The sequence below is a fragment of the Aethina tumida genome, chromosome 3 (assembly GCF_024364675.1).
Source record: "Aethina tumida isolate Nest 87 chromosome 3, icAetTumi1.1, whole genome shotgun sequence".
Classification (NCBI taxonomy): domain Eukaryota; kingdom Metazoa; phylum Arthropoda; class Insecta; order Coleoptera; family Nitidulidae; genus Aethina; species Aethina tumida.
The window spans coordinates 4,034,399-4,051,010 of record NC_065437.1 but is presented as its reverse complement, the minus strand read 5'-3'; the positions used below and the strand labels follow the sequence as shown (position 1 = coordinate 4,051,010).

General features: G+C 32.9%; 2 protein-coding genes across 9 annotated transcripts; one reads left to right on the top strand and one right to left on the bottom strand.

Moving 5' to 3' along the window:
- Positions 1-675: 675 nt before the first annotated feature.
- LOC109602921 (folylpolyglutamate synthase, mitochondrial) lies at positions 676-3,393 on the top strand. 2 transcript variants are annotated; one of them, XM_020019364.2, is made up of 9 exons: positions 676-958; positions 1,010-1,134; positions 1,233-1,479; positions 1,538-1,674; positions 1,721-1,901; positions 1,957-2,071; positions 2,122-2,230; positions 2,286-2,497; positions 2,985-3,393. In XM_020019364.2, exons 1-9 carry the CDS (start codon positions 863-865, stop codon positions 3,206-3,208), a joined length of 1,446 nt encoding a protein of 481 aa, XP_019874923.2. In that variant the 5' UTR covers positions 676-862; the 3' UTR covers positions 3,209-3,393. The 2 variants fall into 2 exon arrangements, with proteins under 2 accessions (XP_019874923.2, XP_049821688.1); XM_049965731.1 differs by having other exon boundaries at positions 677-958; positions 2,958-3,393.
- Positions 3,394-3,627: 234 nt separating this feature from the next.
- LOC109602930 (neuropathy target esterase sws) lies at positions 3,628-16,416 on the bottom strand. 7 transcript variants are annotated; one of them, XM_049965724.1, is made up of 21 exons: positions 16,232-16,416; positions 16,086-16,167; positions 15,821-16,032; positions 15,200-15,386; positions 15,002-15,144; positions 13,851-14,303; positions 13,537-13,731; positions 13,111-13,316; positions 12,800-13,055; positions 12,420-12,738; positions 11,954-12,366; positions 11,744-11,899; positions 11,571-11,690; positions 11,327-11,513; positions 7,669-7,785; positions 6,998-7,114; positions 5,451-5,662; positions 5,144-5,397; positions 4,978-5,080; positions 4,864-4,923; positions 3,628-3,889 (listed from the first exon to the last, which is right to left on the bottom strand). In XM_049965724.1, the coding sequence occupies exons 1-21, from the start codon at positions 16,334-16,336 to the stop codon at positions 3,785-3,787; spliced, it is 4,002 nt and encodes a 1,333-aa protein (XP_049821681.1). In that variant the 5' UTR covers positions 16,337-16,416; the 3' UTR covers positions 3,628-3,784. The 7 variants fall into 7 exon arrangements, with proteins under 7 accessions (XP_049821681.1, XP_049821682.1, XP_049821683.1 ...); XM_049965725.1 differs by having other exon boundaries at positions 13,863-14,303; XM_049965726.1 differs by lacking the exon at positions 4,864-4,923.
- Positions 16,417-16,612: the final 196 nt, after the last annotated feature.

The following is a 16,612-nucleotide window of genomic DNA, read 5'->3' as shown; positions in this document are numbered from 1 at the left end:
ATTATATATTATTTATTTCTAAAATAATATTAATAAATATAAATTAATTAATTAACTTTAACTGTACCAAACATTTTATATTTTTAATTACTTTAAGACCACTCAAAACAATTTTTAGTAAACCTATTGGTAAAAATGTACAGTGTTAAAATACATTTTAAGTAGGTAATAACTATGTTGTTGAGGACAATTAATATTAAATATGTTTTCAGGTAATTTTAAACCAAAACATTTAATTTCCCATAATGGGACGTTATCACTATAAATGTATGTCTGGGACGACAAAAATTATTTTTAAAATATTGTCTAGACGAACAATTATTCAAAATTAAGTTTACACTTACGCGATAATTATTAATAAATTAGTAAAAATATACTTGTTATTACTTTTGTGTATAAATTATGTTGATTTTAAATCTTTTATACACATAAAAATTATTTTGAAATTATCAATAATTGTAAATATAAACAAATTTGAATTGTTGCATATTTTAATGGGTTTGGATTAAATTTCAAAACAACATTTAAAAAATTTTTAAGACATTCTAACAAACACGAACATCTACATCTTGAAGATTCATTGTTAATAAATCATGTATGAACGTATTGTACAATTTTCTTTAAACATTTCAAATTTACTTCGTTCATTAATCACAACAATACAATTGCAAAAACGTGTCTTTTAAATTAAATTAATATTTTTTAAGGAACATTTTAGAAGTTGCTGAAGCAGTTACAGCTTCTTAAGTAGTTACAATGTTGACACTCAAGGACGTTAATGTCTAACCTCACGTTTCAAATTCCAAATAACCGATATGTTCAATGATTCGACGTGCCAATAACCAATAATTAAAGTGATCTAATGTTGTGCAAGAGCTTCACCAGAACAGTTTCTTTGTTTTCAGTTAAAAAAACCGTGTCCGAGAAGATGACAACGAACATTCAGCAAGAATACGAGGTAAAATTAAAATTATTTAATGTCCTCATAGTTTTAATTTTTTAATTTTAGGCGGCCGTAAGTAAGTTGAATTCGTTACAAAGTAACGCCCATTACATTCAGGAGTATGGCAAAAAGTCCAAAGAGACACAGCACAGGCATCATTCTGCTTTAGAAACCAGGAAGTTTTTAGAAAGGTATTTTTCATTCATTTCATTTAATTATTATCTGTGTCGCAATGACCCATTAATGTGTTATCACAAGAATTGTTTATATTATAATACGTTTGTTGTAGATCTGGTATGTCATTAGATAAGTTAGATAACTTATCTGTAATTCATGTGGCGGGGACCAAAGGAAAGGGCACCACTTGTGCATTTTCCGAAAGCATTTTGCGACATCATGGCTACAAAACTGGCTTCTTTTCCTCACCTCATTTACTGGAAGTGAGGGAGAGGATTCGAATTAATGGCAGGCCAATAGAGAAACAAGACTTCGTCAAGTTCTTTTGGAAAATCTACAACACACTTAATGACAATAAAGTACCAGTGTCCTTTTTAATTTTTATGCACACTCATTGACATTTGAAATTTATTTTAGAGCCATGAAAATGACATGCCACTTTATTTTGGTTTCATGACAGTCATGGCATTTCACGTGTTTGTGGAAAAGAAAGTAGATGTAGCAATCATAGAAGTTGGAATTGGAGGTGCATATGATTGTACTAATGCCCTAAGGTAAAACTATTAGTTGTCGAGGCACATCATAACACAATATTTGTAGAAAAACAGACGTTGCAGGCATTACATCTTTGGGTATTGACCACACCACCTTATTGGGGGACACCATAGAGTCAATAGCTTGGAATAAAGCAGGTATTATGAAAAGTGGGTGTAAAACTTTTACAGTACCACAAGTAGACAGTGCCATGAAGGTATTAAAGGAAGAAAGTGCCAAAAAACAGGTAAAATTCTATTCACAGTTTAAATATCCTCCAAACTAATCTTACATGATTTCAGAGTCAACTTGAAGTAGTCAACGTGAATTACAGCCTCAATGAAAGCCTCTACCCTTCAGATATTATTAACTTAAATGCTAATTTGGCTTTGGCTCTCTGTAAATCTTGGATTGAAAGTCAGTGAAACCCACGATAATTATCTAATTAATTAATTAAAAGGTTTTAGATTCGGGTAATAACAACGGTAAGCGATTTTCTTTGGAATTGGCCATAATAGGTGTTGAAACGTGCACTTGGCCAGGCCGTTTCGAAATGCGAAAGAGGAATAAAATTTGGTAAGTATTTAAGTTGTAAGAACAACAGTAAATGTATTGACGTGATTTGTTTCAGTTATTTTTTGGATGGAGCTCACACAATGGAAAGTATTAATGTGTGCAACAAATGGTTTAGTGAGAAAACCAAAAACTCGAAAAAAAAGAAAGCTTTAATGTTTAATCTCACAGGGGAAAGAGACTCAGAGACAATTCTCAAGGAGTTGCACAAGCAACAGTTCGATTTGGTGGCTTTTGTTCCAAATCAATCAATAAGTGACAGCAAATCAGGTAAACCAATAAATTAGGAGATATTAGGAAGAATTTTTTATTTATTTTATTTATGAAAATTTCCACAGATGCATGTTAAAATCATTACATTAATGTGGATGACATTAAATTGCTATTAAATACTTGTTTTATGCATATAATCATGCATGTATTATAAAAATATCCACAGATTAATACTGCAAATTACATTGAATACTATACATCAATATTTAATTACTATAATTTATTTTAAATGATGTGCATGTCTAAAAAGAGATTAAGAATTATTTTATTTATGTCAATTCTCACATATTTAAATGAAAAAAATGGGTTTTAACACATTTTTGCTTTATGCCTGTGTGTTAATTGTATCATTTTTTAAATACTTGCTGATGTTTAAAGAACATCTTAAGAATGTTTAGCACCTGTTAACAAATTTTCAGAATTCATTGGGGTTATGCATGTGCTTGTAACGTTTTAGATAATATATCTTACCTTCATACCACAGATAAACAACTTAAGAGATGCGAAGAACACATGATGGTGTGGTTGAAGCTGAACGAAAACGAACTGAACACTTCCACAGTGAAAGTTTTTACTTCAGTATTGAACTCCATTGAATATTTAGAAGGAACGAAGCAGGAATACGATTTGTTGGTGACTGGGTCTTTACATCTCATTGGAGCTGTCTTGGGTGTTCTTGATCCTAATTTGAGGGGAACATTAAGTTAATTGTCCACTATTGAATAAGTACAGATTTATGTACTTAATTAAAGGCAATAGTGACTGTAATTGATGTTGAATCATGACAAATTATCAAACATTTCATTAGTTGTTAGTATTGAAAAGAATTTTAAGTTTTAAAACTTTTTGGGAACATACTTAACAGTATACATTCGTTAATAAATACGTTTTTTATAGTTGTTATATTTTTCTACAATATAAAATTTTTACACCTTTGTATTATTTAAAAATAAAATTATATTACTTCAGTTTAGTACAGATCATGTATTAATAATGACCATAATTTGTAATCACAGTCATCATAAAATTATCAAGAATTGTTATTATATACAGTTTTTATATTTGTTATATTTTTCTACAATAAAGAATTTACAAAAAATGTGTATTATTAACAAATAAAATATTAATTAATTCGATATATTTTATTATTATTACAAAAAATATACAGAGATCGTTTATTTTTGGTATTTTTTTAACGAAGGAAACTCAAAAAATTAGGAATTACGTATATTAAAAAAATGGTAACTCAAATAATTTATATAATACCTATAAAATTAAATAAATCTATTTATGACGTTTGAGGTCAAACTCGTCTTCGGACTCCATTTCGTTCTCTGAGAGTGACAACGATCCACCTGCTCGTCTCATGTGCTTTAAATTTGTTGTGTCCTAAAACACGAAAGGTATTTTATTTTATTTTTTGTTTTACTAAGGGTACAAGTTTGGTGAGGGTGATTTATAATTAGGGACTGTTAATTTAATGGAATGAATACAAAACCTAAAGTACAATTAAATTTAAGTTTTTGTAAATGTCAACGTGTTGAGTAATAGTTATTTTACTTACACCAATTTATACGACAATTTATTGTCCGACTTATTAATTAATTTGGATGTTACATGTTTAAATTTTTCGCCAGTGGGGGCAACATATTTATTTTTAGTTTAAGTTACTGTAGTTACCTGTATAAATTTCAAACAAATTTTGTTTAAAGTTGGTAGCATCAAAATTTAAAAACAACTTACTTGAAATTTTAAACTTGTTCTTCAATTTTCCAGCACGTAGTAATAAATTGGCATGTGTAAAACAGGTATAACTCTAATTTTCGTGAGTGTGGTTGTATTTTTATTGAAACTAATTAGAAAAATATATTATTAGGAACTTGAATACGTTCTCGCTGTTTCTTCAAAGATGGCAGTAGCAGTACTCCGTGGATGAAATTTCTACAGGTAATTCACCGGCGGGGAAGTACTCCATCTACCCATACATTTCAGTGTATGATAATTTAACATAGAATTTGAAAATAAAGGACGTTCTGGAGCTCCAAAAAAATTTGAATATCCAGAATTGGGGGAATTACTTAAATAAAGCTTTTATTCTGCAAAAAATGGCGGGAACTTATTCAAGGCCATAATATAATTAAAAGAACTTTCTTCTAAAAGTTGGCTCTAAATCTTCCTAAATTATTAATTATGTATTAAATTGAAATATTACCATATTTATAAATTACTTGTTCATTTATACATTAGCAACATGAAAATAATTAGACAACTAACAACAATGTAGCTATTATCTAACAAAACCTTCGCCCTCTAGAAGCGTTTCTGAGACAGTGTCACAGTAAATGTTAATAAAAAGGTATTACCAAGCTTGGAATGTAATCATTAGGAATACTGTGTCCATGCCAACTTTGCTGCCTGTCATACTAAATTACAAAAGTCATATAAATTAATACCAAGGACTTGTTACATAAACTTACATTATCACTAAATCCTACAGTCGGTTCAGACGCATAACCACCACGTCCATCTTCGAATTCGTCGTCCGACGAGCTGGGACTAGAAGACTCCTCTTCGTAAGGCCTTCAAATAAAAAATATTGAATGTTAAGAACAATGTTAAGTTGAGTTATGTTGGGGAACGTACCGTGCCACTTTACAAACCATCTGGGCCAGATCGGTGAACGTGTACCCCGAAATACTGTGCTCGCTGGAGCTGGTCTTGTGCACCTCCGCCTGCTTAAATATGGGCAGGTTGCCCGCACGCATCTGCCCCTCGAAATACGCCCTGCCGTGCTGGTAGCCCACCTCCTTGATTTCGTCGAAGCTGCCGAACTGCAGCGTCTTGTACTTATCTATCGGTGGCCTAATGTACTCGCAGTAGTCGCTGTTTTTCACTTCCTGCAGCAAAATTGTTACAATCTATGGACTGATGGTAACATCAGCTAAATTACCTCCAGTTGTCTGACGCAACTGACGTAAGCTAGTCTGGACTGTATGTCCGGCAGGTTGGGAACTTTCACCGCCTCAGTGAAGGGGTTCCACCTTTTCCACAGCAGCCACCAGCCCGATAAATCGTCCCCGTAATTGGTTAAGTCTTGGTCGTCTACGGACCCAACGTCTATTGCCAAGATGTGGTTGGCACCGAGGCTGCGCATTACATCAGCTAAAATTTCGCAGCTTGATTTATCTGGATTCGTTTGTGAGGGGATATTTGCCAACTGCCTTTATCACAAACCCAAAACGTTTGGTTTTTTGTTATAAATACAATTGGTAAATATTATATAAGTATACAAGGTGTCATGAATTAAATTTGGAAGTAAAAAACAATAAATGATATTTTATTTACATTTTAACACCCTGTTTTGTACATTTATCATCTTTGAAGTTAATAGTTGTTGCATTTATATTGTCTTTAATTGATTTTAATGTGAGAAGTTTACCTTGGTATTCTATTGTTTTCAAACAAATGATGATGAAAAGGTTTTGGGCTTCTGCCCTGGATAAGTAGTTTGTACACTCTTTTTTAGTGTCCTTTTAGGAAATAAATACACTTCTAATATTACACTTCTTCATATATGAAATTTTTATGATTTGGAACTTCTCTGGATGAGCAATTTCTACACTTTATTTCTCAGTGACCTTTTAGAAGGTACATACAGTTCTAATATCAAATTTCTTGACCATACTTCTTATTTTATTACTTTGATATATGGAGTTTTTAATATTTAGAACTTCTCTGGATGAGTAGTTTCTACACTTTGTTTCTTAGTGACCTTTTAGGAGGTAAATACAGTTCTACTATTACACTTCTTGACCATTCTTCTTAATTTCTTTCTTTGGCCTTTGATATATGATATTTTTACTATTTGGAGCTTCTCTGGATGAGTAATTTCTACACTTTATTTCTCAGTGACCTTTTAAAAGGTACATACAGTTCTAATATCAAATTTCTTGACCATTCTTCTTTTTTTATTACTTTGATATATGGAATTTTTAATATTTGGAACTTCACTGGATGAGTAGTTTCCATACTTTGTGTCTTAGTGACCTTTTAGGAAGTAAATATAGTTCTAATATTACATTTATTGGCCTTTCTTCTTATTTTTTTACTTTCTCTTTTGTTATATGATATTTTTAAGAAATGACAACTTCTCAATTTCTTCATTTTAACTTGTTATGGTTTGATCTGTGTTTTCCACGTGTTTTAAATGCAAAGAATTGGGTATACCTGATGATTACCTGAGTCCTATAGTGAATACTTAGATAATCATTACAGAATACAATGGGATATGTTTGAAAATGAATGAAGATATCACTAATTGAAACGTAACAGAATAAAGTCAATTAAAAACAATACATGACCAACAACTATTAACTTTTTCATTTATGTTGTCTAGGAATTTTAAAAACAAACATTAAAAGTGTAATACCTACCGTAAAACTATGTATAAATAATTAGAATCCTGAAACAAAACATTAAAGAAGAGTGCAAACCTACCTGGCACATTATTTACATAGCAACCATCGGCCAACATATGTCCATCTACAGGATCACATAGCGGGGGAAAAATCCCCACGATTGACATACTGGCCCGAACGTATCGCCACAATTGACCTGTCAATTAATTCCTCGAATAAATCATGACACAAACAACGGTCTGTTTAAGTCTACATGCGCAGTCCTTTCATTATCTCTCAACGCTCATTATAAAAATTACATTTAACTAGTTTCTTAGCAACACAATTTTGAAAAACCCTGTAAAAGTCTCAGAAAAAAGTGGAGAGAAAAAAGGTTATTTGTAGCATGAGTTTCAGAAAGCAACATACATACAAGTGCATGACTTAAACAAACTCTTTCCAATGCCAAAAAAAACGTGATTGGTTGCAAATTTGTTTTGGTATCGTTTTCGAGGGCACTCTCCATTGTGATTGGTTACCTTTGACTTTCTAGATGAGTTGTGTTGTCGGACCGACTATAGGCACTTACCTTGTTTCACTGATGCCTCGGACTGGTCATTAATGCCTTCATTACCAAAACGTCTCACTGGTTAATCGTGTATTAATTTTCACATTTATTGTATAAGCTTTAGTGAAACGTTTTCATAAAGAACATAGGACTGGTTTTTAGTGAACACATAAAAAACGACCAAATTTGTATATATTAATTACCTGGCAGGTTGTTAGTGTAACCTCCGTCTAGTAGCAAATGGCCGTCTACAGGGTCACAGAGCGGCGGCATATATCCGGAGAGGGACATGGACGCCCGTACGTAACGCCATAGAGAGCCTACGGAAACGCTCGCTACACTACATTGTTTCAGGGACTAATTTTTTTACGCACTAATCAATTGTTAATTCGTCTCATTTGACCCAGTCGAAATAGATCACCATTTTCCAATTTGATGTTTTGACATAAAAAAGATAATTCTGATAAGAAATCAACCTTTAAATAAATTCCTTTCAATAAATAAAATTAATCTTTGATTTGAGTTGTAGTTAATTTCTAACCCACCATACCTTAGAGGCATAAATCCAACTAAAATACTTTCCCTGTTTACCTTTTTATATGCATTATTCGAGTACAAATGAAAATATTGAAATACTGAATAATAATAGAATTTCTTTAGATTATTATATTACTATAAACCATTTTCAGTGTTCAAAGACTAAATTTATATCTTACTTATTAACAATAAAAATTTTGCTGATTTTTATTAATTATTTTTTATCCAAACTTTTAACAGTAAATTCTTATGTAATATTATTAGATTTTTGTAGTCTGTTTTTTATTAATTTACAAATATTTCAGATTCTAACAAACAAAATTGTTGTGTATAATTTATTAAAATGAATGCTAGAATCTTATTTATAAAGTTAAAAACATTCAGGTAAAAGTACAGAAACTCAGCCTTTCACCATGTTTTGGTTGTTCTCCTTAATAAATGATTAATATTTTTTTCATAAATTTATTAAAATAAATGTTAGAACCTTATTTATTATAAATAAAAGACATGGCTGTATATCCAAATTGGTTTAAAAATGTAGAAGTTATAAACATTCAGGTAAAAGTACAGAAACTCAGCCTTTCCCCATGTTTTAGTTGTTCTGCTTAATAAATGCTTAATATTTTTTTCATAAATTAATTAAAATGAATGCTAGACCTTATTTGTTATAAATAAAAGACATGGCTGTATACCAAAATTGGTTTAAAAATGTAGAAGTTATAAACATTCAGGTAAAAGTACAGAAACTCGGCCTTTCACCATGTTTTGGTTGTTCTACTCAATAAATGCTTAATACTTTTCCATAAATTTATTAAAATGAACCTTATTTATTATAAATATAAGACGTGACTGTATATCAAAATTGGTTTAAAAATGTAGAAGTACAAAACTTCAACCTTTCACCATATTTTAGTTGTATAGTTTAATAATTGCTTAATATTTTTTAAATAAATTTATTAAAATGAATGCTGCAATCTTATTTTTACAAACAAAAAAGTAGAGAAATTTGTCTTTCCATCACGTTTTGATTGTCCAGCTTAATAGTTGCTTAAATTTTTAATCTTTCATTTTAGATATATAAACTTGCTGAAAAGAATCTGAAATATTTGTTGAACTTACTAAAACATTATTTCAATACGAAAATCTAACAATATTACATTTTACTTCCTCAACTTTTGACTTAATTTTCAAATATTGGAATAACTATTAGATATTAGACATGGCAAAATTTTTGTTTATTGAAAATTTTATCTTACCTCTTTGTCTATTTAGACTGTGCCAAATCTCAACAGGGTTATTATACAAAAGCAACTAATTTAAAATGGACACACTTATAATAATAATAATAATAATAATAATAATAAAAATTCCATACCCTAGGCAAAAGCGAGAGTTAGTGTGTCAAAAAACTATTATATTACTTATTTTTTAATATATGTATAATAAGAATGATTATTCCCAAATCAAAATCAGATGATATTGCACAGTTTCATTGAAAATTTTGGCCGTACTTCGATAGTAATTTGAAATAAAAAATAAAAATTCCGGACAATACGACACACAGAACATATTTCACATGTCCACAAACGAAATTTCGACTACATCTACATACATACCATAAGCATCGTTGAAACGACACACTACAATGTGATTTGCATGTTTTCGAATTTATGTTCATTTAAAACATAATTTGTATATTTCGCACGGCAAAAATAATTAACGGTGCAACAGTTAGGTTAACCAATCACAATTTGAACATTCACTTCAAACACACGACCACAATGTGGAAGCAACTACTCGCTTTTAAAAAAATCAAATGATGCAAATTAGTGCATACAGTTATTTATTAGTTACTTTCAGTTTTACCCCTGCTGAAAATTTTACTTTCCTAATGGAACTTTTATGATTAACTGAAAACTGAAAGTAACTAGGATTTAGTAATCAAGAAAGGTCTGATTGGGTTAATTTAAATTTGGATAAATGCAGTTTCTGAACAAAATGTGACTTTCTGTTTCATTTTTAATTAATTTATGTGTTAAAGCTTTCTTAAATGCTCCGCTACATAATTTAGAATTCTATACGAATATTGATAGTTTTCAATTTTTTCATTTTTGTACAAAAATTGCTAAAATTCTCGGAATTTTTACCTAAAAATTGACATTTTTTTGCTGAATTTAAATTAAAAATTGTTCAATTTTAAGGAATTTGTTCCTACTTTTTACATATTTTAGAATCCTATACGAATATTTTTAAAGTTTTCCATTATTTTTTCATTTTTGTACAAAAATTGATGAAATTTGCTGCTTTTTTATCTAAAAATTGATATTTTTTTACAGAATTTAACTTAAAAATTGTTCAATTTTAAGAAATTTTGTCCTAAAATTTAAATATTTTAGAACCCTGTACGAATATTGTTAAAGTTTTTCATTATTTCTTCATTTTCGTACAAAAATAATGGAATTTTCTGCATTTTTATCTAAAAATTAACATTTTTTGCTGAATTTAACTTAAAAATTGTTTAATTTTAAGGAAGTTTGTCCTAAAATTTACATATTTTAGAATCCTATACGAATGTTAATAAAGTTTTCTGTTATTTCTTCATTTTTGTACAAAAATTGAAGGAATTTTCTGCATTTTTATCTAAAAATTGTCATTTTTTTGCTGAATTTCACTCAAAATTCGTTCAATTTTAAGAAATTTTGTCCTAAAATTTACATATTTTAGAATCTTATAAGAATATTATTTTCCATTATGTTTTCATTTTTGTACAAAAATGATAGAATTTTATGAATTTTTATTTAAATATTGACATTTTTTGCTGAATTGAACTTAAAAATTGTTCAATTTTAAAGAAATTTTGTCTTAGAATTTACATGCTTAAGAATCTTATAAGAATACAAAGTTTTCGATTTTTGTGTTATTTTTTGTATAAAAAATAATGGAATTTAGTTTGACTCAAAATTGACATTTCTTAACTGAATTTAACTTAAAAATTTGACAGTTTTTTTAAGAGAATTTGTTCAATATTAAAGAATTTTGTCCTAGAATTTGCATATTGGACTCCTATTATATTTAATTTTCTCCATTTTTCTCTACAACTGGGCAAATATTGGCTGATTATTCAATTAAAATGATTAATCATTAATTATGGGTCCATTTGAGAAAGCTTCCTCCTTCACATGACAAACTTGTCTTTGTACACGTACTATTAAACGTGGACGAAAATAAATAAAATCACACGCAACGTACAAATCATTCAAGTGTTCGAATTCGATGCAAAATCATGTGAGCACGTCAGCATAACAAGCGGCCAAAGCGACTCACCATGTCTGTGGATGCGCATGCAAGACGACGTGATGTCGGTGGTGACCGTAAAATACGGCAGCCACAAGTCCTCTATGTACGTTTCGCCGAACGTGCCCTTGATTGTCTGATTGAAATCGCGCCCACTGAACATCGATGTCATCGGATAAGTGAGATCCAAGATTTGACGCCACCATTGTGTCATTTTCTATAAAAAATAATGTGTTTTTGTTTAGGGAGATATTGTTAAAGTAATGTGGCTTACGTGTGACCACTCGCGGGCCTTTTGTATGACGGTTGTCATGTTCCTTTCTTTGCACCAGAGGGCACCCATGAATGCTCCTATACTGACTCCGCCCACCATGTCTATGGGTATACCGGCCTCCTTCAATAATAAGTTAATAAATTAATTTTCTTAATTTGATAAGAAATAATTACTTGAATAGCCTTGATCATTCCAATGTGTGCTGATCCTCTAGCACCTCCACCTCCTAGTACTAAGCCTACAGATTTGCCCGTCAACCATCTGGCCAACCTCGAAAAATCCGAATGGATGTTGGGTTCCGTCGCACACACTTTTGAATACAATTCGTTCTGAAACAACAACTACATAAGCACCAACAAATAAACCTCAAGACCACCACGTACAATTCTAGAGAGAGATTTCCTGGAGAAAAGCCGATTGGTACACAAAATGTGGTGGTGCGATTGAATCCACGTGCGCATGTTCAGCCAGGCGATCGTGTTGTTCGGCCTGCCGTCCTCCCTGTGCAGCAGCACCAGCTCCTTCTGCGTGCGCATCGCCAGCCGCTCGATCTCCTTCTCCACCTTGCCGAGCGACGGCCGATTCTCGCCGAGGCCCACTATGAGTATGCAATCGGCTTGACGGATGCAGCGCTGCGTCCACGCCGTCAAGGCCAAGTCGCACTGGTAGAGAGAGATCTTGTGCTGGTCCTCCTGCTGCGCGAGCCACGACGACAGACGGTACTCGTTGTTGGGGTCCATTATTGTGGCGCCTAGGGTCTTTTTTATCACGTCGGAGGTCAGTCTTAAAGTTGAACCTGAAAATTACATATATTAAACAAAAAACTAGTGTAAATTTACTTATAATTACCTATGGCACTTAAACAATGGTATAATTCGTAAGTAAAAGCGGTCAAAGGAACATCGTCTGAGGCCGCCACGATGGCCACCGTTGAAAAGTTCATTTGTGACGGTCTGCTGTCGAAAGCTGAACTAGTAGGTGCCATATTAATAGCCGGTTTCTTCCACGACCCTAATATCCTATGGCCTAATAAGTTAATAAGTCTGGTGACCACTATGGGGAATCTTAGCTTAATGGCGTTGAATAAACCCTCGGGAAGCTTGGCCAGTTCCGAGTCCCTGACTGCTATCACGGTGGTACTACGTTTTGTTTGCGTCACCATTTCAACCTGAGGAACAATTTTGTGGGTTATAACTGAAGGAACTGGATGGTTTTTTTTAATGAATTACCACTCCGATTAGATCTCCTTTGCCGTACTCTCCCACCAGCTCCTTTTTGCCATTTTTATGCGTGATTACGGACCTCAAACGGCCCGAAAGGACGATGTAGGTTGAGTCGCTGTCGTCGTCCTGTCGGTACACGGCCCTACCGGACTCTATAAAAAGCCAATCCAGGGCGAAATCGACTTGTCTTACGAACGGAGACAAACGTTTGACCACCAAATTCGCTATGTACAGCACCACTTTCGGTTGCTCCTTCATTAAACTACAAAAAACAACGAAATTAATCATTTTGGTTTGAAATAATAATAAGAATTTACCCATAAAAAGTGTTTTTCGACAGCAACGCTATCCTGGTGAAGTGCTTGGCCCGTATGGTGAAGAAGCTGGGCTCACCGGTGATGACAGCCAGTCCACCCACAATTTCGCCCGGATAGGCGGTGAACATGTGCACCTCCTCCTCACCTTCGGTCACCTTCTGCGAGACGATCAACGCCCCCGATATCACGTTGACCAACGCCACGTCCTATAAAACACACGACAAGCAATTAGATAGACGCCGACACAACGTTGACACGAAACCTCTGCGAATTCCGGCACGAAATCTCCCAACAGAAACAGACTTTCGGACTTGTGTCTGCTACGTTTCTTGGCCTAGTAAATAATCGGCTGTTAAGAGAATGAAACGTTTCAATACCTGACCTTTGAGACACGCCCGAGTGGTAATGAGGGTTGATTAAATTTACCTTGTTGGAGTCTTCTTTCATGAGATACGTGCCGGCTGCCACCTCTCTCATTTCCACTTTGCCCTTTAATGTTAAAGGGTCTTCCAGGCCTAGCTCACGCACGAAGGCTTCTGTGGCCTGTTCGATTATGTCCTCCTCGTCCATCGGTTCCGGGCCGGAGTGGCGCTTCCTTTGGTTGGCCGTCAAGTCCGGAATCTAATGTAAAATAAAATCAAATAGTGTAAGAAAATAATTAAATTTATAAAATTTAAAGTACTTAATTATAAATTTGATTAAATTAAGCTTAAATTAGAGTTAGTTTTCGAAGGTCGTACCCAGTTACTAACATTTCCGCCGGAACTGGAACAGGTCTCCGTGTCGGCCAGCATGTCGGGCGTGTTCGGCGAAAACGACTTCGAGTCGAACGAGGACCGGCTCCTCCTGTGTCCGGGCACCGGAATCGGTTGGCTCGTTTCGATGCCGTTGCTCTCCCTCTGCACGAACAGGCCCTCGTCCTTTTTCTTCTTCATCGGCGACGCGTTGGCCAGGGTGGTCTTGCTGCTCTTGGCCTTCGGACCCTGTCGCACCAGCTCGGCGCTCAGACCCAGGTACTGGTGGAGGGCGGTGAAGGTGACGCGTTGCAAACGCACCATGATCACCTGCATGACGCGGATGAATATGTCCGGGTAGTCGCGGAACACGTCCTTGAAGGCGGACATGGGGAGCTTGACGACCGTCGAGTCCTCTATGGCCTTGGCAGACACCGTCTTGTATGGATTCGGGTTTCCCTAAAAAAATATCATTAATAATAGTAATTTACGTGATATCTCTACTAGGAATTAAAATATATTGGGGGCTTGAATAAGTTTTCGATGATTTTAAGACTATCCAAGAATCGATCCACATTTACCCTTTATTTGACACATTTTCAGAACTTTGTTTACACTAAAGTGGACCACCATACATTGTAATTTAAGATTAGATATAGTACTTGAAGAAACAACTTATTCAAGGTTCTAATAAATTATTTAACCTTCCACAAAACACGTGGGGAAACCAAGTTTTATTTTGTTTGGTGACGTAAAGTTTTAAATAACAAAAATAAACTTGTTTCGATTATTTCGTTACTGCATATCCTTCCTTTGATATCATAATTTCACCACAGACAAGAAAGAAACAATCAAAATCATAAATAAACTTCTATAATCATTTATATTTCTATTTTTTAACACTATTAAATGATACATATTGGTAAAAATTAAAGAAATATGTCGGTTGTTTATTTTAAAATTATAAATATTTATATATTTCACTGATAACTAATGTTTACTTACAGCTACATTGTAGTATATTTAATGTATTGTTTGTAAAACTATTTTAAAATATTTTTTCATAAATCTAGAGAACAGTTGGAGGACGAAAAAATTGAAATTAATAAAACTAACCTTATTATACTATTATAAAATAAATAAACAATTTAACTCACAGTTAAAGCATCAGTAAAGCTGAGCAAAGACGTGACAGACTCTCCAGGTTTGACGATTTTCAACGAACTTGTTCCTTCAGCACCAGTAATAAATACATTCAATCTTCCACTCTGCACAATATACACATTTTCATCAGCATCACCTGTAAATTAATACAAGGTTACACAAAGCAATAAAAATAATCAACAATAATATACCTATTCGGAATAAATAACTTCCTGCACTAACGTTGACGATTTCTGTATGTTTACAGAGTCTCAAAAACACTGGCTTCTCAAAATGACCAAACACTCTAATACTTTGCAGCATGTACAAAGCGTCCGGTGGCATCCGATCATCGGACAGCATATCTTCTTGAAGATACTCCACTGGAGGCTCCAGAACCTAAATTTGGAATAAGTTTATCCATTTAAAATTATTTACTAACGTGAATTTTTATTAATACTGCGGTATTTAGTAGTAGTAATTTGTAACTCAAATTGGTAGTAATTTAATAATTTGCATGGCTGTAATTTTTATAATAACTTAGACCTTCAATGGATCAATAAAAATGTGATAAAGCAACAATGAATCTAATCTAAATAATGTGCTTACAATAAGTTTATTATAAAAAACATATTGAAGCAATTAGTAGTAGTAGATAAGAAGCAACTTTCTGGAATATCAATAAGTTGTAAATACCTTATCAGTGATTTAATTAAATGACATTAATAAATAACAGCAGTTCTTTTGAAATACAATTACTCTGGAGTGAATATGCACTGAAAAGTGTACATCATTTGATAATTGTTGTGTGTGTTGTAAATCAAAATTTGTACCTTAAGCTGCTCTGTGTCATTCTCCTTTTTGAGCTGCAACAGCCTTCTGGCAAATTTCATAACCATTTTTCTCTTCCTGCCTTGTCCAGAGTTCCTCACTTGGCCAGAGATGTTTTTAACCTTTCTGATCATCTTTCTGCCATAAAACAAGGCTTTGTCCCGCTTCCTGAATCTGTTTCCATCTTTGTTTAAAATTTCTTGAGGGCGAAAGGCTACAGCAAATTTTTAGTCAACATAATATAATTAATAAGGGTTAATTTAGTACCTTTTCGATGGCATCTCCTTATTATAACAATCAATACTGATACAATCAAGCATAATACACCAATAGCAGAAAGCAACACTACCTAGAATTGATTTTAATAAAGCACGTTAATAATGAACAATGAGAAATAAATTTAAATAAATTACCTTTGATGATTCCAGTATAAAAGTATAAATATTGCCGAGCCACGTCTCTTTAGCTACCGACCCCCATTCACTATTATAATTCCTTATTAAATTCAGGACATCCATTTTAAACAGTTCATTATAACTTTGTTATACACATTCGTAGAACGTCTTTGAAAACCTTTTATTGAACTGTCACTTTATTACAAAACAAATAATTTGCGGGTTGACCAACGTGATAATCAAAATGTTTATCTTTTGAAGGCCGATATAATCGAGTCTGGCGAAGTAATTAAGAAATGTACAAACATAATTTACATATCAATCATTTTATGAGATACTAATGGCCAAAAAATAAATCATTAAGGACGAATAAATGTGCGAATAATATTTGTAAGTTGG

Excerpts from the sequence above, each read along its gene's own strand:
- LOC109602921 (XM_049965731.1), top strand. The coding sequence starts at position 863 with ATGTTGTGCAAGAGCTTCACCAGAACAGTTTCTTTGTTTTCAGTTAAA. Across the intron at positions 1,480-1,537 it reads ACACACTTAATGACAATAAA|AGCCATGAAAATGACATGCC; the intron begins GTACCAGTGTCC and ends AATTTATTTTAG. Across the intron at positions 1,902-1,956 it reads AAGAAAGTGCCAAAAAACAG|AGTCAACTTGAAGTAGTCAA; the intron begins GTAAAATTCTAT and ends ACATGATTTCAG.
- LOC109602930 (XM_049965724.1), bottom strand. The coding sequence starts at position 16,336 with ATGGATGTCCTGAATTTAATAAGGAATTATAATAGTGAATGGGGGTCG. Across the intron at positions 12,739-12,799 it reads AAGGAGATCTAATCGGAGTG|GTTGAAATGGTGACGCAAAC; the intron begins GTAATTCATTAA and ends ATTGTTCCTCAG. Across the intron at positions 5,398-5,450 it reads GTTGCGTCAGACAACTGGAG|GAAGTGAAAAACAGCGACTA; the intron begins GTAATTTAGCTG and ends ATTTTGCTGCAG.